This window comes from Cydia pomonella, chromosome 2 (assembly GCF_033807575.1).
Source record: "Cydia pomonella isolate Wapato2018A chromosome 2, ilCydPomo1, whole genome shotgun sequence".
NCBI lineage: Eukaryota > Metazoa > Arthropoda > Insecta > Lepidoptera > Tortricidae > Cydia > Cydia pomonella.
The window spans coordinates 13,388,968-13,412,404 of record NC_084704.1 but is presented as its reverse complement, the minus strand read 5'-3'; the positions used below and the strand labels follow the sequence as shown (position 1 = coordinate 13,412,404).

The window sequence follows — 23,437 nt, the reverse complement described above, 5'->3', positions numbered from 1 at the left end:
TCATGACTAGCCTCTTAGTGGTTACTCATTGGTGGTGCAAATGTGTTCGTTTTAGTGTCCGACCGAAACATGTTTTTTTGCCGAAACCGAAGGTTTGGCTTTGGCTCCAATTTCGGCCGAAACCGAACCTTTTGTAGACTTGTTAAAATCGTTGGAAAAATGTCATAAGACCGCTTTTATACATATATTAAGACTGCGTCGACAGTCTAGTGGCGCGTTCATTAGGGAAATTGTGCATTATTAATTACTGTAACCATAAATCAGTATATTAATTTTGTTGTCCTAGTTGTTCCCCAACTTTTTGTCTTTGTCACATAGTTTAGTTTCACACAGTACTGAACATACGGAATGGTACTTCGTACTAACGAAGTACCATTTCATAAGTTTCGGCTCAGCCGAAAGGCTTGCCGATATTTGGCCGAAACCGAAACTACAGCCGAAACATAATTTTTGGCCAAAAATGGTCGAAACCGAACCTTCGATCGGACACTAGTTCGCTTCCGGGATAACTCAGTTCTGTGTGAATCATTTAACAACGTTTATGAGAATTACTCTTATGATCATTTGAATATAATTTGTATTAATAAAGATTTTGAGTAAACTTATGATTACACTTTTTCTTCGGTATTATGTTTTAATACAAGATTAGTAAATAAATAGTGTTAATATAGTGCTATACTGTAAATATCAACAATTTTTGCCTATGATTAGCCATAAGGACCCTTTTCCCAAATGTATGGGATTGAATTTGTGATTTTTATGTAACTCAAATCGTTTATAACTAGAAAAATAAAACTTGTAGAATAATAATAACGCTTTCGTGACACTTCTATAGATTGATTATACATAATTTAGAAGTCACTGTACAAAAAAATGTTATTGTTATAGAGGAAGATGAAAAATATAATCATTATGACATTTTAATTTAAAAAAAAAACGTATTTTGTAAACCTTGTAGTTTTATTTCTATCCTAAGATGTGAATTCCAATATATCCAAATAAATACTATGGTTCAAACTACAACATATTAAAGAACAGTCCGAAAATTTATTTTTTCTTAATTTCGTTCTTATAAGCGACTTGCTCTAATCAAAGGCAGATTTTCCACGACCTGGAAGTCAAATTAAATAAACCCTAACTTAATTTCAAAGAATAACACCTTGAGATACATAATCAATTATCATCTCTGTAACTTCCAATGGGAACATACTTAAAATTAGTTTCAATCTTCTTTGAATGAGACTTAGGGTCATGACTCATGATTTTTTTTGTATTAGATAGCTCATTTAGCGTAGATTTCGGATCTATACTTAAATCAATACCTGCCATAAGGACCCTTTAGGCGCATGGACGGCCACATATTTTTATAGTACTCGTACAAACGGTGACTTTTATAGAGGTTCATAGCAGACTCCTACACAGCCTGCGCCAATTAGGTCAGCAGGTCGCTTATGAAAAGGCCAGTACCATTCGAAAACTTAAACACATTCGAGTCGTGAAAAGACTGTAATCACTATGATGCCGCCGTTTTACTTTCTTGTGCTGGCTTAGTTCTAAAGAATAATTTCCCGCCGCCCGATTATCATTTGGAACTAAAGCAACTTAGTTCGACGCACATTACAGAAGGTCTTCTTTGGACTCGTGTAACTTGTGAAATGTTTTAACTAGGGCTATCATTTTGATGTCAACGTTTAGCTGAAGTCCTGTGCTATCATTTAACAATAAAAAAATTACTGGTCAACGACCTCGTTTTCAAAAAAAAGTAAATTTTTGAAGACGATTTTTATATTTGTTATTAATTATCGAGTAATTGTGGAAAATTATTGATGACATTTATGCTTCAAATTTATGCCCTAATTCATAAGCTATTGAATGATTATTATTTTTTAAATGTGCGATAGGTAAATGGGCAGATAATGGTACATTAACCAAGTGCAATAGTGTATGGCACCATAAAACTTTGAAAGGGTGCAGTTTTAAAATGGTTGAGAAATAACATAGGTATGGGAGGTGATTTTTCGATACAATTCATCGTACTATACGTGGTTAACGGCTCCACTATACAAAAACAAACACATTGTATAGCTTTTTTACCAGTCAAAGCTTTTTTGACAGAACTTATGACCCAACTAAGTACATTGCAAGTTAAATAAAAGCTAATAAAATAGGGGTGCACACAAGTTGTTCAATATTTCCTTATAGCTCTTATGTCGGTGAATTAAGAGTTATGGGACATATTTTTGAGTAAGTTGTATGGACGCCTATTTTTACACTTGACTGTACTGATTCATAGCGGCTTCTTCCTCAGACTTCGCCTGCTGGGCCAGCGAGTCGTCTCTCATCGTATGAAAGAGGCCAACGATGTTGGAGGCCTAGTCGATGCCTAGAAGACATTGCTCCCACTACTTACAAATTTAAAACTTTTGTTACCTCGTTCCAATAGAGGTAAAGTCTAAGAAAAAAACGTGCCCCTTAGACATCCAAAATAGACGGCGCTGTACTGCACCATATATTTTGCGGTTGAAAAGCAAGTCAACTTTGACAATCAGAGTTACCGTGAAATGTATGGAGCTGTACAGCGCCATCTCGTTTACCTGTCAAATTCGAAGCACGAAATTGTCTTAGATTTTTTCACATCTTAATCAATCTATATTTGCCTGCACTGATTCATGGCCGGTTTATTCCTCCTCTGAAAGCGCCTGCTGTGCCAGCGACTCGTCTTTGAAGAGTCTAACGCCTTTAGTGGCCTTGTCGGCGGCTTTGCAAGCTTTGATTCCTGCGTTACCTTGTACTGACTTATGACTGCCTCCTCAGCTCAGCTGCTGGAGAAGCAGGTCAATGATCAAGAGTCCATGCCGTTATAAGCCTCGTCGAGGGCTCAACGAACTTGATTCCTTCGTTACCTTGTATTGATTCATTGCGGCTTCTTCTTCAGCTAGCGCTTGCTGGGCCAGCGGGTCGTCTATGAAGAGGCCGGCGCCGTTAGATGCCTTGTCGAGTCGCGACGAGGCCGCTACATTGCCGAACGATGAGGACGTGGATGATAGCGCTCCCATAACGGAGGCCACGTTCTTTTGGGCACTTGAAAAAAAAAGGATAAGGTCAGCCAGGTCAATAGCTAAGATGACAATCGTTTGCGCTATCTGTCTCTGTCACTCTTTATTAGTGTGACAAGAGCGACAGATAGCGTTTCGTTCGCTACGGCGCAAACGATTGTCAACTTGGCTAGGTCTCTAGAAGATTCTATATTGGAAAAGGAAATGATCGATAACGAATTGTTTTGCAGATGTATTATGAGAACAGCCTATATGATAAAGGCCATATTTACAATTTTAACATTGTCAATATAAACGTGATTGAGGCTATATGCGAAATGTGTGGGAAACTAGAAACAAAAATTGCACTCGACTTGGCATACCTAATATGAACATCTGTGACATAGGTAAATATGTTAAATTACTAATGTACCATAGCCGCCAGGCTCTCCCTTCCACATTGATGGTATTTAGTAACTACAATCTTTCTTTACTCTTGAGTGTACATTACCCTTTTCAATAATTTATCGTCATAGTACTACTTTTGGTGGCTTATAAATATTACAGATCATCCAATTTACCTTTGATATAATTAATTATTTTGTGCGTGTGAAGCGCTGGTGGCCTAGCGGTAAGAGCGTGCGATTTGCAATCCGGAGGTCGCGGGTTCAAACCCCGGCTCGTACCAATGAGTTTTTCGGAACTTAAGTACGAAATATCATTTGATATTTACCAGTCGCTTTTCGGTGAAGGAAAACATCGTGAGGAAACCGGACTAATCCTAACAAGGCCTAGTTTACCCTCTGGGTTGGAAGGTCAGATGGCAGTCGCTTTCGTAAAAATTAGTGCCTACGCCAAATCTTGGGATTAGTTGTCAATCCCATGAGCCGTGGCAAAATGCCGGGACAACGCGAGGAAGAAGATAATTAATTATTTTGTACCTGGCGGTCTGCGTAGGAGTGTTGGCGGCGGAGCCCTTCTTGCCCTCCAGTGTGTTTAAATGTCCCTCGAGCGCGTCTAACAAGCTGCTCGGCGCCTTCGTGAGATCCGGAATGTCACCCTTGTCTATGCCCACGTTCTCTGCCACCTGCAAATAATGGCATAACAGTTGTTGTACCGTAAATAACAATTTTGAGATAAAAATCGATACGTTGATTGAGATTGTTACTTCTAAGAGAAGAAAATAACAAGGTAACATATGACATGAAGAGAAAATGAGACCTTAAGGAACTCTCCGACCCTATCCATTCTGATAAGGAACTTCTTATAGAGGTCGAGAGCGTCGCGGCAGTTTTTCTTGTTCATGTCGAAGTATTTCTCCAGTAGGTTGATGATGCCATCGTTGTAGCATGCAAACAATCTGTAATAGAAAATAACCTTTAATCAAAATGTATCGACTTCACAACAATTTAACATACAGTAGAATCCGCTTATATGACGTCGAAGGGAAGTGACAGTTGATCAACTTTCTATTTTGGTTAAGTTTTCCCAATGAATCCCAAAGTTATTCGCAAGAAATGAGTTTTATTAGCCATATGTTCAATATCAACTGTCACTGAGAATCAAAACTAAAACTACCAATGAGCCACACACGCATCTAACTCTTCGCAGGACAATGTTAGGTACGGTAACGAAAACCAGCGAAGATGTCAGTATACCCGGTCATAATTCCATAAAAATAGGATTAATAGTTCATAGTAAGCGATATGTCATTATAAGCAAAGACCACTTATCAGACTTTATATGAAAACCAAACTTCGCGAGAGTTTATAAAAACTAGTGTTCCCGGAAAACACCTAAAGAACAAAATCAAGCACAATGTTAATGACGGAAGCATCATGAAGCACATATTGATGATCCCATTGGTGAGGTTGTTAGCGTTGCAGTCGAACTCCAGCAGCGCGTCCAGCTGTATCTGCAGGACGGGCAACGTTACCTGATGAGATCTCCGAAGAGCAGCATGAAGCACATGTTGATGACTCCGTTGGTGAGGTCGTTGGCGTTGCAGTCGAACTCCAGCAGCGCGTCCAGCTGTGTCTGCAGGACTGGCAACGTTACCTGATGAGATCTCTGAAGAGCAGCATGAAACACATGTTGATAACCCCGTTGGTGAGGTCGTTGGCGTTGCAGTCGAACTCCAGCAGCGCGTCCAGCTGTGCCTGTAGGACTGGCAACGTTTTTAGCAGCTTCTCCGCGTTCATCATACGGAGAGAGCCTTCCTCTTTCCTGGAACGTTCAAATTCTTATGTATTCAAATGTTTTATAATAAATTAGGAATGAGTGTAGATCGTGTTCAAAGCTTAGATGGATAAAAAAGGAAGCCGGAAGTAACGACTTCACAAAATTGTATGCTTTAACGTACAGAAGTAATAATTTATTACTTACCCCCTTTTGACTTTGCAGAAGTCAAAAGCGACCGTTCGGTACGACAGAGCCTTCTCATTCATGTACTTGGCATAACGCCGGATGAATGGCGACATGTCATAGCCTGCATAAAAATAACATCTTTATTTAAATCAACTCGACAAGTAATTACTCTATACATTCAAAGCACATCTGCGGCAGAGCAAACATATATTATATGATAGTTACATGCATGATATAATAGGCGCTGTATTTTAATATAAAGGCGGGATTCCACCAGTGTGCAGCACTGTGTGGCACAAGCATATTCAGTACAAAAATGCTAGTGCCACACACTGGTGGATTCCCGCCTTTACACATACCTATTCATACAGCGTCTTTTATTTGAATGTCGTAAAACTTGGCCAGCACTACAAATATGTTTTTTTTTTTGTTTTTTTTGTATACAGTCTTACACTGGTAACTTATTTCTATTTGTGACTGGCAATTGCTTTTATACTTTTGATATTTCACCAACCCGAATAAAATTAATGTTAAAAACATACCTCCAGATTGTATAATTACTACCCTTACGTATTATAAAATCAAATGTATAAAACCACGTGTCAAACACAAATTAGTCGTAACTAACGTGTCTCATATTGTGCATTCTACGCATATGATATGACGTATAAAAAGAAACAAAGTCATTGCCAATTTACGTGTTTAACAATATTTTATTGGAAGCTGTCCAAGTGAGTAGATTTACGTTCGTCGAAAACATATACATTTTAGAGGAAATTTAGTATTGCCTATTAAAACTATTGCCTGCAAGTTGCAATGACTTAGCTATCTTTAATTAGAACAGTTACAGCATAGATATGGTAACACGAAAATAATAAACGGATAACGTATACCAAATGCAAAACGAAAAGTAATATGTGCGATCAAACTTAGTGCAATGTGCATCAACTGTAGTGCAATGACAAGGTGATATAGGTACAGCTTGGTGAGTGCAAAACAAGGTTAATCAAATAATATACTTGAGCCAATGGGACTCTTATCAATATCAATAAGTCATAATTATTCCGATGATGCCGTTAAACTATATTTTATTGCTATTTATTGATCACTAAAAAGTGGGTATCTTCAAGTTTGCTATGTATAAACACATATTGATAAAGTTATTCTTAATTAGATGAATTAATATATTTTATCTACACACATATCATAAAACCCTCTATGATGCCTTCAAAATCTGTAATAAATGGCCAACATTACGATAAACTGTTTTGTTACAACAAATTTCTTATCTGTGATAATGTAGCTATCGCTTTATAACTACATCAAAATTGATTTGGTTATGCATTCAAATTTGGAACATCTCTGAAAAAAAAAAGCAATTCGATTTGACCTATATTCTAATATCAGTTGAGATGCCTATTTGTTCGAAATGAAATGTCAATTGCATACAATTTCGACATATCTCGCATGTTAGTTTGTCTCGAATGATACGGAAATAGGTCCCCGGCTCTAGTTTGTCTCTGAATTTAAAAAAAACTACATGCGTGAAAAAAGTTTTCATTTAAGTACCGCCATTTGACGTACAGGTTATCTTTTAATTAGTTTTAAGTATAAAACGAATATGTTTTGTTGTTTTTTAAGTTAACTATAGCAAAAGTTTCGTGTAAAATAAGCGATAAAAATATTTCGGTGACGCCACCATATACCCGCGAGTTCCACCAAGAGAGCAACGATTTGGCAACGATGCCCCAACGGAGGCTGTAATTTGGGTTAGTAAATATTTCATAGAAAGTTTATAATATGTGTTTAGATAGAATAGTGTATGTAACTGTACATAATTAGGCATTAAAACACTCGTGTGATCTTTTTAAGAAACTCACTTCGTTCGATTCTTAAACCCACAGTCGTGTACTTTAATGCCTTTTATTATGTAGCAGTCACATAAACTACTATTTACTCTTAATAACTTAATAATCAACATGCATGTTTAATTAAAATTATAACTGTAAAAACAATTAAACAATAAATGGTCATAGTTGTTATCTTAAATGTTACACGAATAAAACAGAACAGTGCAAAAAAAAAGCGTGAATCCAAAGCTACGTCATACTATACGATGATTGATATTTATAAAACAAACAAAAAAAAAATAACCCAATTGATCGGTATCAGTCTTTCTTGTGATGCCGTACCCAAGATAAACAGCAAAAACATACATGCCTACAAACAAATACAAAGTAAGCGTTTACTATGTTGCCACAAGGATTTTTAATAATTCTCTGAAATATAGGTACAGGATTCCCTCCTTTCGCAGTTATTTATGAAATTGAAGAACCTTGTCATTTATTATCATGATTGGATGTCAATTAACGCAAGGTTCAAGTACCGTCGACTCTTTATTAATTCAATGTTTCGAAAATTGATTTGAATATCAAACTTTTTCGGTTTTTCTTACTTAATGAAGACTTTTAGTCAATTAACGAAAACAATATTTAATGTTGGACTTTGATTCGTGGAGCGTGCTTTTGGTGCAAAAACAAGCAGTCTCCGTAAGCGATTTCTCTCTACTCACACTACTGACATACAAGGAAAGCAGACAGACACGAAAATCGGCCATCCTGTAACTTACCGATCCGCGCACCGGCCGCGCCTTTCCATAAGCGATAGGAAAGTAAAAAAATATTCGGTTAAACACATGTGGTAATGTACAGTATATCATATCAGTTAGAATAGAAGATATTATACCTTTCAAAAAATACTTAAAAACTAATGATGATTTCTCCAAATGACGACATGAAAGTGTGGGAGAAACTAATGTATTGCTTAAAATAAAAACAGATACCTACTCAAATATAAAATGTTCTGTGTTGACTAAACTTTTAGTGAATAACTTGTTCACTAATTAATAAGACTTAGGTATTTAAATATAGACCTAATTATAGCTTGTGGCGTGTCTAGACCTTGATTCCCACTGGCCTATTTCTAAATCAATCAAATCTTACAACTTACTAGTCATGTAACAGGACTCAATAGTCATAACCAAATTAGCAACTTGACAAACGGATATGTCTGACTCCCCATAACTACGGCACTGTAGAACTGTACGTTTTAGCAAGAGTAGATATTATTTTATTTTTCAATTACCTACCTAATTAATTTCATACTTACAGAAATTATGGGAACGATAATTAAGAGTCTACTCGTATTGCATGCGGTTTAACATGTAACGTATTGTATACTCATTATTTATGCTTGCATAGGTAATAATAGTAACAGGTATATATACTCATCTAGACATGCTAATTACAATTAATGACAAGATAATGAATTTTTATATAATCACATTCTCTTGCATAGATATAATCATTAGTGAGGCCGTGCGTGTAGATGACAATTTACAGTAGGTATTCCAGCTTGGTTTAATGTTACATTTACAATTCATTCGGTACCTTCGTAAAATTCGTAGCTTAAAATATAAAAAGAGGCTGTAAGTAAATGTAACTTGCAAATAAAATGACATTCATAAACATTGACAAAAAACAAGTTTCTGTACATTGTAGAGATCTAAATTTGTGCGTCAGAAAAATCAATGTATTAAATAGACTTATACTCCAGCGCTCTGCCATCTGAGCCACCAAGACCTCATCCATAGGCCGCAAATGTTCCACCATATGAGTCTCGGGGACCCTAGCGATTACAAAATTAATTTTCAACAAGCAGAAACGTAGCAGAATTAATTTAGTATGGGTAGCACATCGTTACTGGTGAATTTCCAATATGACTTGGAACTCCGGTAGCCGTCTAAGAAGTGTAACGTTCTTACGGTAGATGTCGCTAGGGTCCCCTAGACTCATATGGTGGAACATTTGCTGCCTATGGATGAGGTCTTGGTGGCTCAGATGGCAGAGCGCTAGAGTATCGATCCAGAGGCCGTGAGTTCGAGTCTCACCCAAGACAGTAATTTTTCCACATTTAAATTTATTCTAAGCTTAATAGCATCGTTCGCAGACGTTTCTGCTTGTTAAAAAATAATTTATTAAATAGACGTTGTTATGACTACAATATCCAAGGATATCGAATAATGAAGCCATTTGTTGGTAATGCGAAACCTAACCTGCATTATCAATTAACCAGGTTTATCAGCAACTGCCCATTTTTATTGCAACAGATGTATTTAGCTACATACCTACTATACCTATCGTGGTCGATGTTTAATTAAACACGCTGTTAAAATTTCCATAAATAATTTAAATATGAAATAGATGAGTACCATGAAATTCTTCCATTTGCCCATTAATTGGGTAATAAGTAAAAAGGAAAACAAGTGTAAAATGCCATTTTAAGAACAATATCAATAAAATCATGTTTCCTAATTAGGTTTTATCAAACTTTTATTTAACTTGCCCAGTATGTATGCTCTGTTATTTTGCAAGCAAAATTATTGGAAGCATCATTTGACTCACTTCCCGATTTCCGATTGAGCTGAAATTTTGCATACATATGTAAATCGGATGACAATGCAATATTATGATGACATGGAGCTGATCTGATGATGTAGACAGTAGTTGGCCATGGGAACTTTGTGATAAAACAACGCAAACTAATTGTGTTTGAGGTTGTTAGGTCGCGATGAGTATTAGTTGCCTGTGGAAAGAAAAGTACAGCCAGCGACAAAAGCTACTACCAAAAATTAAATTTTTGCCATAAACTTATTTTACGTGCGCTTATGAAAAGATTAAGCCCGGCGCTCAGTGCCTAACATGATCAAACTATCCAAAACTACACGAAACAAAGACTATATAAACACTATTCCAGCTACGTGCGCGCTGTTTACAATGCCTGTCAAAAAGAATCATGAACTATGCGAGGTTAGATCGAGTCAACGAACTTGAGGTCAGCCTTCCTGCAGGTATCATGGATCTATGACTCAAGGGATATGAACCGATAATTGAGCTCTGGTTTATTAAGATCGCAGACGGCGTTGCGGTATCGGAGTGTGATAAAATCTCTTGAGTGTGTTTAATGGTTTTTTACACGAGTACAAAATAAAATTCACAACAGAAAAAGAAAAATGCCTTTTCCTTTTTATATGACATGAAATTTTATGTATTCTATTTTATTTTGCCCGAAATTTTATTTCAAATCACGGATAATGCTACTCATTTTGTCATAAACAAAAGAAAAACCACTGGTCGTTAAAGCCTACTGCAATATTATAGAATAGAAATAGTTATACGTGTCTACATACATGTTTATCGTGCAGAGTCGACAATTATATAATACTTTACTGTAATAGACTTGTCGACTTTATTCTAAAAATAAAGGCTGAGTTTAACAAAGTTGATGAGCATTTCCTGGCTATCAAATCACGTCTTAACTTTTTTCAACGCAAATATAAACAGAGTTGGACTTAGCTGAAATATTTTAAGGTGAATAGGGCTGGGGGTCAGTATTATGCTTTGAGAATATGTACAATGTTTATGGTGTGCCGGTTTAGTGGCGCTAGACGGACTAGACGATAAATTAAAACGCATGCCTGCGTACAAATCCCTCCTACGTTGCATACACGATACGCGTCCGCGTAATAGGATTTCCCCGATTTTCCACGCATAGCAAAGGGCTGTGAGGTAGACTATTGTTAATATTGCAATTTTAGTTAAGTATTAAATGAGTCGCAATTGTCGCAAACACGAGAAATTTGCAATATTAATAAGTCACCACCTTCTGGATATTCATGGATTATTACGTTTTTAGGGTTCCGTAGCCAAATGGCAAAAAACGGAACCCTTATAGATTCGTCATGTCCGTCTGTCTGTCCGATTCTGTCACAGCCACTTTTTTCCGAAACTATAAGAGCGGTACTGTTCAAACTTAGTAAGTGGATGTATTCTATGAACCGCATTAAGATTTTCACACAAAAATAGAAAAAAAAACAATAAATTTTGGGGGTTCCCCATACTTAGAACTGAAACTCAAAAAATCTTTTTTCATCAAACCCATACGTGTGGGGTATCTATGGATAGGTCTTCAAAAATGATATTGAGGTTTCTAATATCATTTTTTTCTAAAATGAATAGTTTGCGCGAGAGACACTTCCAAAGTGGTAAAATGTGTCCCCCCCCCCCCCCGTAACTTCTAAAATAACAGAATGAAAAATCTAAAAAAAATATATGATATACATTACGATGCAAACTTCTAACGAAAATTGGTTTGAACGAGATCTAGTGAGTAGTTTTTTTAATACGTCATAAAATTAAAAAAAATTTTTTTTTTCGTCAAACCCATTCGTGTGGGGTATCTATGGATAGGTCTTCAAAAATGATATTTAGGTTCCTAATATAATTTTTTTCTAAAGTGAATAGTTTGCGCGAGAGACACTACCAAAGTGGTAAAATGTGTGTCCAAAGTGGTAAAATGTTGAACGAGATCTAGTAGTTTAAGTAGTTTTTTTAATACGTCATAAAGGAACCCTTCTTGGGCGAGTCCGACTCGCACTTGGCCGCTTTTTTTTTATGTGTAGCTGTCATCTTTAACCACACGGACGATTCTGATGTGGAACCAACTGACGTTTGTATGTTACAGTCAAGGAAACGTTTCTTCTCATCTCATGAAACTTTTTTTATTGTAGTAATAAGGCGAAAAATGTGTATACGCAAAATCATTAACGTGTACTGTATACTATTTGAATTTGGGCTATGTGATATATGATACAAAGAATAGTCGTAAAAAAAAACAGTAAGATAAAAACGAATTTCTGCAGACTCGAATACAAAGTAGTTTGTAAAATTTTGATGTATATGAAATCAGCTGCATAAAATGTAACATTGAACTCTAAAGGGAGATAACAAACCGATCGTATACGATACAGGGTGCATTCATATCCGGTGGAACAGGAAGTCAACTACCCTGTGTTGATACAGGGCAAGCAACTCTTAGTTTGTGGATTACAAAGCGATAACGTTTATACATTTAAAATTTACAAAATCCTTATTAAATAACTAGAGTAAAATTAGATAAAATGTCATTTTATTTGCAGTTTTTTAGTTTGATATTTTCCAATCAATTACGAGTAGATATTTATTGATAATTAACATTGTGAGTATTTAAGTTCTATATAATTCTAAGAACACAGATACATACCTTGAACTCCGCTTTTATCTAGAAAATTACTTAGTTGAAATGTTGAATTACTTGATGCTAGGTATTGTGTGAACCTCTGCAACAAAAGAAAAATAATGTCAATAAAAATTGTTTTTACTTTCCTCCTGCTGGACAAGCCGGAGTTAATTTCGCTTGTTTTTCTTGGAAACCTGTAGAGTAAGGTTCTCAATTGTCTCAATACAGGCAAGCCGGTGGCGATTCAGTTGTATGGACGCCTCGCCACCTATACGCTACATTTTTAGGTACCAAAAAGGTACAAAAGGAACCCTAAAAATTGCTGTTTTACCTACATAATTTGTGTTATCTATCGATTATTCCCACTAGTTACCACCTCACTACTAGTAGATAAAATACGGAAGTTCCTTGTGAAGAGTTCTGGATAAAAATTGTGTGTAATAAATACCAAGAATTTAAAGAAATGCCTTAAAACTTCCTACTATGTTTGGGTCAACATAGATTTGTGAAGCAGAATTTTCGAAGATGAACTTCATAAAACAAATTTCGATTTCAACTTACTGATGAACATCTCAATCAATAGCTTGTACCAACTTTACTCCAAACTTTAAACAAATTGTTTAGGGCATTATTTTCACATTGATGTGTAGTAAACTTCCTTGTTACTTCTGTAGCCGTACCATGAGTTTACAACTTGACACTTGACATTTACGTTGGCGAGAGCGTATAGTAAACTCGATCGCAGTCCATCTCACTCGCACTGATGTATTGGTGCGATTAAGAGGGAACGCGATGAGCTCGTCACGCTGTTGCTAACGTAAATGTCAACAGCGAATTCATGGTTAGGCTACTGTACACTATCCCCTTTATTCATAAACGTGTACTAAAGTTACGATGCCGCTAACAATCGTTTGTCCCTTTTCATCATACTAATACGTCGGAAAGGGACAAACGATTATTAGCGGCATCGTAACTTTAGTACACGTTTATGAATAAGGGGATATATTTGCTTATGTAAAAAACTCATGTGGAAACGGACCGCGATTGTTGTTTTATTTTAAAATCCGGACCTCTGAAGAAACTAATTGGTGACCCCTGGTGTATACTGTCCACCGCGCTCTGTAAAGTTCTCATTGATATGGACAAGGATATCATTATCTTCAAGTAGACAATGTCACGCCATCAATAGCCATGAGTGAGGCGTTATGTTATTGATACAACTGTTTCAATCGACAGACACATCGCACCGCAGTGTACAAAAAGAGCAATTTTTCGAAACTTCTCTAAGCCTTTGTAATTACATTCTCAACCACGCTCACATGGATTTATGAACAGTTATTCATCGATATAAGTGTAGAAAATAATTACATTGCATTCTTGTTTAATTTCGTATGTTATCTGATAAGAACAAGTGCTTGAATTACTTCGGGACGTTTTAGGTTTGAATAGAATTCTTTACACGGTGTATGTTATTTAAATAGGGACTGATGGTACTTGAAAGACTTATACGTGGTAACATTGGTAACATATATTACATTATTGAGTCAAGCCTACTACGTCGACAAATATTGAAAACATTGGGACGCCTGTGCGTTTCGATTTGAGCGTGTTTAACCTATTTTGTTGGCTACTACTTTCGTAACCTATTCGTCAACGTCATACATTATATATATACATACATATAACATAAACACAGCTGTTTTCTTCAAAGCAGCCGTAGCGCTTCAACCGACTCAAGGCTAAATTTAAGCAGGCAGGTTTAAACGCTGATTTCATCAATACAACTTGTTAATGGGTGTCGTTTGATTGCTGGTCATCAGCCGCTTTTCAAAAGCAAGAGTTACAAAATAACAAAGCTGTACATGTGAAATCTTTATTTATGGATTGGCCCGACAACGGCCTCCTAGCGAAGTCGGTAGTGACCCTGCCTACAAAGCAGGAGGTCCGGGTTCGAATCCTGGTAATAATAAATGCCCATTTATTAGTGTGATCATCACGAGTATTTTGTTCCTGAGTTATGGATGTTATTTATGTATATAAGTATGTATAAATCGCAAAACGTTTGGTTGACGTAACTGGTGACCGAAGAGCTGGCGGCTTCCTCGCACAACGTATCAGTATTGCGATACAACGAGGAAATGCCGCCAGCTTCCTTGGTACAATGCCTCAAGGGCCTATTTTAGATATAAGCTAATTACAGTAATCCTCTGTATATATCCATTATGTATATTGTTATTGTAAATAAATTCTTATTCACATTGTAAAAAAAATATGTATCTATATAAGTGTGTATATCGTCGCCTAGTCCTAGTACCTGTAGTAGTATAAGCTTTGCTTAGTTTGGGGTTAGGTCGACTTACACAGATGTAGGATTCTCCCCAAAATATTGAAAAATGTGACATTATCTATGAAAAGGCGCCATCGACAATAAGGTCCCTTTTCATAGACAATGTCACAAATAAAGAAGAAAAAAAAATGGTAAAAACTAAACTTGTATTAAAGTTTCAAGTGTAGATAGTGGCATTAAACCTGCCCTAAATATTATCTTCTATCAGATAATAATAAGCGTGATGACATCCATGCGTGTGATTTTTAGAGATTAAGACATTATTAACAATGAAAAATGTTATCAAATAATTTATCCGTCAGTGGTGTTTATTTAGCCCTCCTTTAAATCATTTAGGGCCAATTAAAATGTTGTTAACGCTGTGATACACCTACACGGCCGTTACCGTGTGTTGTGAAATAATTCGTCAAATTTATTATGAAGGTATCGCTTGCAGCCAGTTTTTTTTTTTTACGTAATCATGTAAACTTCAGAAAAATATTTTTATTGCTTTTGGCATTTTGCAAATGCATACATGACTTGACCCATACAAATTGTAATCGAGGTTATTTTTAAAAATAGAGGCTTAAAATTGTGATCTGATAATAATTATGCATAGGTATTGAATAGCTTATAGATTTGATAATTATAACACGACAGAAGGGGGCGTAACTCTTATCTCCGCAATAGTTATAGCTAATTATTTCAGACATTACCTATAATGATTGTTATAAAAAGATTATGCTTATAATATAACTATGCATTTGAATAATATAATTACCTAGGTACTAATCGATTCAATACCTATACTAATAAGTTAATTTAAAGCGTTACTTGCACCATCTCACTAACCCGCACTAGCGGCCCGCCTTAAAGAACGCTTGTGCAGTGCACTCCCATAAATAATCATAATGAAATTATAGTACCTAATTAATATAATAGTACTTATTCATAATGAATGTATCTATCGTAAAAGTCAATAATAGTTAAATAAGTAATTATTATTCATTATAAGTTTATAGACAGCCTATGACTACTCGCCTACTGAAATTAATTTAGTTCGTAGTCTTAGATATAAGTACTAGTACAATAAGATATATATTGCGTGCTGGATCTCGGTAGATTGTGATGAACTTTTGTAAGTACTAACACCTTTTGTACTCACTTTCATGCAATAAAAAATTATGAATTATAAAATTATGAATTATGAAAAAAGACGTAAAATTGGAGCGGCGCTCCTACTGCTCCTAGTCCGTTTGACCTTATGCCTTCTCGACGAAAGCGCGCGCACTCTGCGCCCCATGTTGTCATTTGTTTGCTACATAGTTACCTTTTACCTTAGTATTTTTTAAAGTAAATTATATTCCCGCGCGGAATGCAATTTTGTCTTTTTTCATTCCAAATAATTTAAAAGGGGAGTGCACATAAGTTGTTAGTTACGATGCCGCTAATAATGGTTTGTCCCTTTCCGACGTATTGGTATGATGGAAAAGGACAAACGATTATTAGCGGCATCGTAACTTTAGTACACGTTTATGAATAAGGGTGTAAGTGTATTACAGAACATAACTCTTTTCCCCAGCTGAGAATTGTATCATAACTGATTTTTACGGACTTATTTATAACACCACTTTAAAATAGTTTTTTGGTAGCCCAAGAATACCCTGAAACATCATTCCAAGTGGAACCTTTTCTTGTCTCTTCTCTTGTCGATCTCCGTACCCAAAGTCCTAGAATTGAACTGGACCAAACACATGGTAAGTATCTGAAATTCCAAGACCGGCTTGTACAGCGTAGCCCTTTGAAACCTATTGTAGAATCATCATTCAATTGTGTGTATCACAGGAGTAAATTCTTAATATGTAAATACCTACTATACTGAAGGATCCGGCCCATAGTCGCCTTGTGATAGAGTCTGTTCGGAAAGATAAAGAGTCGTGGAATGTATTGGGCCCCATACATTCCACGACTCTTCTTTTTCCGCACAGACTCTATAACTATTATATTTTAATGCGACGTCGGCCGTATGCACTATAAACATATGAATTGTATAAGAGAAGATAGTAAGTACTTAAATAAATTCTTAATCAATAGATTCCAATATTCGAAAAGGAGGCGGTTCTAAATTCCGTTATTTAAGTGCTTTTTACACTATTTTTTATGTTTGTTGCCATAGGCTTCCGTAAATTCTCAACAGATTTAGGAAATTATTTTTTTGTTTGAAAGTAACTATATGTACCTACTTAAAGATTGGTCCCATTTTTGTCAAAGCACCGTGATACAGATATAACACGCAGGTACACCTGTAACAGGTGCATCTCAAGGTATTGCGAGAGATAAAAATATTCTTGGATTTTTATGATTTTTCACTATGAAACCAACAGCTAGTTCTATAGACTCATAATTACACGCAGTCCTAATTATTTCAGCATGATTAAACGATCAAAAGGCCACAAGTATCTCTGCCATATTTTTATTGCTTAAAGAGCAGTGAAAATATGTCCATAGAAATAGAATTCGGTTAACGCTGGCTCGCCCTACTTGAGACAATTGAACAATCAATCAAACACGATATATATCAGTATCACGGATTACAGAGTACTTTAAACTGTAAACTGCCTATTAAAAATCGAGTAAGTTTCAAATAACCCACCTCATTCCCATATGCAAGTAAATGATGTACTGTGATGAGCGCTTTATACACCACCACCCAATTGGTGTTCTGTGTTCGCTCGACGAGCAAGTTGGCAAGCTGCGGTATCGAGACATTTGGCTCGTTTGTGCAGTGGACTAGATCTGAAAAGAAAGAAATCAGATAAATAGGCGCAAGAAATGTTTCGTTTTCAATATTGTCATTATCCCACAGAATCTTAAATTGTATAAAATTCAGCTTTCTCCTTTTTGACAAGCAAAAAAACAACTAGATCTTATATCTATCTAAATGACGATGACCCTTCTTTATGTCAAACCTTTTTACCGCCATAAATTCCTCGGATCGAATGTAGAATGTTGACCAGGGAGCCTATAGTATTCTCAAACCAACCTAACGACCGGTGTCATATTACTCTTGCTACGGCAGTGTAGGTGTGAATGAGATGTTTTACTGCCCCGGTCGTCAGATTGGCGTGCAGATACTATAGCCATGATGACAATCGTTAATAGAAAACGCCAATCGAAACTTAAATAATGTATGGAAATAGTCACGTGAGTTTCCGTGGCATCTGTCATTCCGATTTTTTTTTCCTTTGGCGTTTGTCGATGTACGATTATCATCTTGGCTAGGCCCCCAGGACATTTTAGTTTAGTTAGTCAGATATACTCGTCCGGTCCTAAGAAAATAACTACTTAAATGTTTCAAAGGTAGGTTTTCGCTAGTTACATGTCCAACCGGCAACAGTATGTCAGGGTGAGCGGTTTTGAATCAAGCGATTACTACACCCGGTCTGGAGTAAGTCAGGGCAGTACTCTAGGGCCTACGCTGTTTCTCCTTATGATTAATGATTTGCCTGATGTAACTCGCAGCGCTAAATGCCTTCTTTTTGCTGATGACCTTAAACTGTTCCTAGGTATCAGCAGTATGGCTGAAAGTGCGAGATTGCAGGCTGATATTGATGCTGCAGCTGAGTGGAGTGTGTTAAATCGGCTACCTTTTAATGTGAACAAGTGTAAGGTGATAACTTTCTCACGCAAACGTTCGCCACTCCTAACTCAATATAGTTTAGCCGATGCCACCTTGGAAAGAGTTAGTGAAATCCGCGACTTGGGCTTAGTTCTTGTTGATCGATTTGACTTTCACACACATGTCATTAATATTAGTAAGCAGGCGAGTAAAACATTAGGGTTTGTTATGCGGATATGTAAACAGTTTCATGTTGGAGTGGCTAAAGTTTTATATAACGCATATGTGCGCAGTAAATTAGAGTATGGTGCCATTGTTTGGGATCCTTATGAGGACAAGTACTCTCCAATGTTGGAGAGAATACAGCGCAAATTTGCTCGTTGGTTATATAAAAAAGCTTATGGGTACTATCCGTATCTCTATCCCTCCATCTTTGTCTCGGGGATGGTCGGGCTGGAAACACTTGAACTAAGGAGGAAGTTCTTACTCCTAGTTCACTATCTCTCGATCGTTCACCATCGAGTCGACAGTCCCGAGGTGTTGGAGAAGATGGGATTGATAGTTCCTAAGAGGATACCCCAGGATGTGGACGGGGCAGTAACACCACGCCGCCGGCCATGCCTGTTGCAGCGGCCTTCTGCTCGCACATGCTACGCGAGGCACGCTCCTACCTCACGCGCTCTATCGAGTCTGCATTCAATGCTCGCTCAGTACGCAGATGCCGACATGTTTGCCAATAGTTTAGCGTACCTATGTAATATTGCTAGACACTTTTTGAATTTGAATTATTGTAATTAATTGGCTGAATTTGTAAATTTGATCTTCCTTGACATTTTATATATGCTAAATATTGTAATTAATTGACTGACTATGTAAATTTTATTTTTCTTGACATGTTATCTGTTTTCTGTTTGTATGTTTTTATTTTCCTGACATCTATTTTTTTCTAGTGTGTAAGCGAATTGGTGTAGTTTGAATTTGACTTTTTGAATTTGAATTATTGTAATTAATTGGCTGAATTTGTAAATTTGATCTTCCTTGACATTTTATATATGCTAAATATTGTAATTAATTGACTGACTATGTAAATTTTATTTTTCTTGACATGTTATCTGTTTGTATATTTTTATTTTCCTGACATCTATTTTTTCTAGTGTGTAAGCGAATTGGTGTAGTACTGTAAGTTTGCACTGTGTTAAATAAATAAAATAAAAAATAAAAATAAAAAAAGCTGACGTATTTTCGAAAACTACTCTAAATCTACGAGTTTTCAATTCAAAGCTGGATACCAATTCTGTAATGACTATAACGATGCTATAACAGCCATCTACTGTTATTAATTCTCTCCGAACTTGGCACACGACAAGATCGAGGTCGGCGTCCCCATAGAGTGTAGGTATAGACAATACTTTTGTCAGTTATGTTAAGGGTAATTTGGCAGAAGTAAACGAAAATAAAGCCGGTTACTCGAGATCACTCTTTTGGACTATTTAACCGGTGGAATAAAAAGGTTCTGAAGTCAACATGCGTGCCTAAGGCGGTTAATTTCCAATATTATGTGGTCTTTGTTGAACCAAACTGAAATATAATTACTGAATAAGCTTAGTGAGGTTCAGCTACAGATATATGATTAAAGGAGATCGGCCGTGCCGGCGATTTGTATTGAGTTCGCCTGTCGCAAGTTCTTTAACCCACACAATGCCAAGTAATTGCAAAGACAAAGCACGCACACATCTAAAGCACACACACTTATATACCGACGCTCCTATTGCATAATACACGCGCATCATTTCCATGTCTGTGTGCATGCGAACGAGCAGCGAGTCGTGTCAGCATGCGCGCTCACAAAGATAAAGACTAGGCCAGAGACATCGTGATATCGATATTAAACTATTGTTGATAAAATAATAATTAAGTATTTAAAATATGGTAATGTGTTGATAACATATTTATTCAAATGTTTAGATTTAGGTATAGTACTTTTTTTTATAAACGCTTTAAATACCCCCAACCCGAAATTTCGGGGTTATTTAGGCTCTTTTATTTTCAACCGTAGGTATTCTATGCTCTGAATTTCGGGAGCACTTGGAAATTTCTAAATAAATATTATATAAAACATATCAGAATCACCTGATATACGTACAAATCAATAACACAGCCTCATAATGTATGATTTAATTATTTTATGTAGTAACATAATTTATGATATAGATTTTTAATACAGTATATCCATCCATATCTTTCATTTAAAATTATTGTTAACATCAACTGATTAAAATTTATCGATACCGATTTTTCGCTGCGCGGTATGCTACACATCACTGACCAAGCAGCTTACGTACTATGCACTGAGACAATTTGTTATTGAGTGTTTCGTTTTCTACCCTCATTTCATTGCGGCGTCATCGACGTGTTTCATTTACATTAGGCGTAAACACGTGGCTTTGCAATTATGTAACTTGTACAGCAGCAATATAATACAATATGTTGAATATTGTTGAATGACAATCAAGCGTAAATGTATATGGATATGGATGAAAGTCGGAATATTAGGTTGTATTCGTTGTTTTATTAGAAATTAATGGTTTGTATCGTATTTACCTGTGAAAAGTGATCCCATTGGTATGGAATTTAATCAAGTCACTACGATGTTTGCAGGTAACTATTGCACAGCTCAGTATTTTGGAAAAAAACCGGAATGTTCTCAGCATTAGTGCACACTCGGTAACAACTGACGGTGAACTAGAAGCAGTGTATGCTCAATGAGCTAACATCTGCGACACGGCCGCCGGCGGCTTGTCCTCTCTTTACTATTCTTTGATCTGAGGGTTCAGCAGTACCAAATGTAGTACTTACACACACACAGGGGGAACGTATACGGCTCGTTACGTCACCAGTAGCTGAGATCGACACGTCCGCTCTCACCAACGGCTCTCACGTGACTGTCGCCCCACCACCCGCGAACTCGAGACTACGTCACCCGCACCATAGCTCAATAACAGAAGACACTACATCCCTTCCTTATTACAATTTTATTGAAAGAAATCAGTTTATATCTTAATCAATACTCACAATATCTTTATTAGTTTACTTTCGTATATATTGTTTTTATTGAGTTCCATACTTCCTTCATGCTCACTTCTAACTTTCAATTCACCTTCCACTCTTTTTAAGAGAATCACATTTTGGGTCATCTCAATGTTTGGCCAGTTTCCTCGTTCTTTACTTTCACATCTCCACCTGTGCGGTTGGTTTGAAGTTTGCCGACCATTCATTATGTTTTTCCATTTATACATATAACAAACTATTTGTCATCTGCTGTACTTGTCGCTTCCTTTGCTCTGTCCTTCCTGTCCCCATACTCCTTCCCTTTTCGCCTTATGTATTGTGTGCCTGTGTCTTACCTCGGAACCGTCTAATCCATGTTCATTTTATAATAGAGATAGCACTTTATCCTTAATATTGTCTATTGAAAAGGATACTGAACACTGTTCCTTAAATCTTTTGATATTATAATCCGACTGCCTCGTAAACGTAAGAGATTATCACGATTTAATAAACTAGTGGGTAGATATGAAATGACAGCTTTTTAGTATGAAAACCAGTGTCGCCGAACTCGCACATTCAAAGTTAAGTTACAAGTTACAACACGGCGTACATAAGTAGCAACTTTCTATTCTAATAGGGTGTTACCGATTGACATTTCTAGAATGAATATCAACTGTATGTAGCATATGCCACCGTCTAAAATATGATGTCAAATGTATGAGACATAATATGCTCTTTAATTATTTCACAAAAGCTTGCCTGGCCCGAATCTAATAAAGCTATTCAACTCTGAATGGCGCTGTAATCAATTATTGAAATAATATTAAAACCGCTCACTTATCATACGCGACTCAGGGGTTAGAAAAACTGGTATAAGTGAGCCCACCAATTTCACATAGGTTGTTACGAATCTTACGGTTACATTAGACTGGTGTTTTCGAGATCTCTACACGCATACGAGTAGCCAGTGTTAGAAATTGTTTGACGGAACTGTGACGTCTAAGAACAAAAAGTATGTGACTGTAAACTTATATGACTATTCGCCATTCGCCATATCAATTGAGTATCGAAAGTTCTCTGACATTTAGGATATCTAATATTTTAGAAAACATAAAAATAACGACAAAAGACTACCAAGTATAATAATACTAAGAAATAAAAAAGAATTTTACTAATGGACATACATACATCAATTTTTTTCTTAGCTTTGATGAGGAAAATGCAAAACGCTACCCTGAGCCGAAAAGACTAATTCATACCTTTCGCTCGCGGTGATAACTCATTTCGCTCAGTGGATTTGTAGACTATATTCTTCAAAAGAGAGTAGACAGAAATGTCAGTCAATCAGATACACATAGCCAAAAGTGCGATCAGGATGGCGAGCCGCGCGACGCGACCCCGCCATGTCTCCGAACACCCTCCGAAGTTTTTCGAACTGCTCCGAACCATATTCGCATCGTCTCACTCTCTAGTCACGCTTTGCCGGCTGATTCGAATCATGAGTGGGAAAGAGCGAGGAAGGAACACCGAGATAGATGAGTTACTGAGCGAATTAAATCATCAGTGAGTTGAAAAGCGAGTCAGTTCAATCAAAAGATACAGCTCCTACAGTTCCTTCAAATCACCCACTCGTGAACGACACAAGTTTACTACAATTTGATCAATCAAGTTTGAACACGTAAAAACGCATTTTCAAACCAAAAGTTAACTATGAACTAGGGCTCCTGATATCCGTGATACACGCCGATCCGTAGCTACGGGTTCTTAAGCCCGGCGGTACTAAGATCACGAATTTCACGAACACGCCAAGGTACGTACCTCGTACCTGCGTTCGCGACCGGATTCACGTGACACGCCGTGACCGTGACACGCCATGATACGTAGCCCGTACCTGCGTTCGTGTGCGGAGCTTCGGGCTCGGTTCCG

The 23,437-nt window shown here is 36.7% G+C and overlaps 2 protein-coding genes across 9 annotated transcripts in view; one reads left to right on the top strand and one right to left on the bottom strand.

Annotated features, from left to right (window-relative positions):
- The window catches only part of LOC133534439 (putative peptidyl-prolyl cis-trans isomerase dodo), a 380,955-nt gene that overhangs the window by 273,757 nt on the left and 83,761 nt on the right, over positions 1-23,437 (top strand). The window lies entirely within an intron of this gene.
- The window catches only part of LOC133534428 (phosphatidylinositol-binding clathrin assembly protein LAP), a 49,656-nt gene that overhangs the window by 14,144 nt on the left and 12,075 nt on the right, over positions 1-23,437 (bottom strand). For 7 of the 8 annotated variants that reach the window (XM_061873539.1, XM_061873540.1, XM_061873541.1 and 4 more), the window contains exons 2-9: positions 17,498-17,640; positions 12,543-12,618; positions 8,032-8,052; positions 5,421-5,523; positions 5,094-5,261; positions 4,257-4,395; positions 3,977-4,122; positions 2,904-3,081 (exon numbers count right to left, since the gene is read on the bottom strand). In XM_061873539.1, the coding sequence (XP_061729523.1) occupies positions 2,904-3,081; positions 3,977-4,122; positions 4,257-4,395; positions 5,094-5,261; positions 5,421-5,523; positions 8,032-8,052; positions 12,543-12,618; positions 17,498-17,640 (974 nt within the window). The remainder of the gene's footprint in view (positions 1-2,903; positions 3,082-3,976; positions 4,123-4,256; positions 4,396-5,093; positions 5,262-5,420; positions 5,524-8,031; positions 8,053-12,542; positions 12,619-17,497; positions 17,641-23,437) is intronic. The other variant, XM_061873538.1, reaches the window with a different exon arrangement.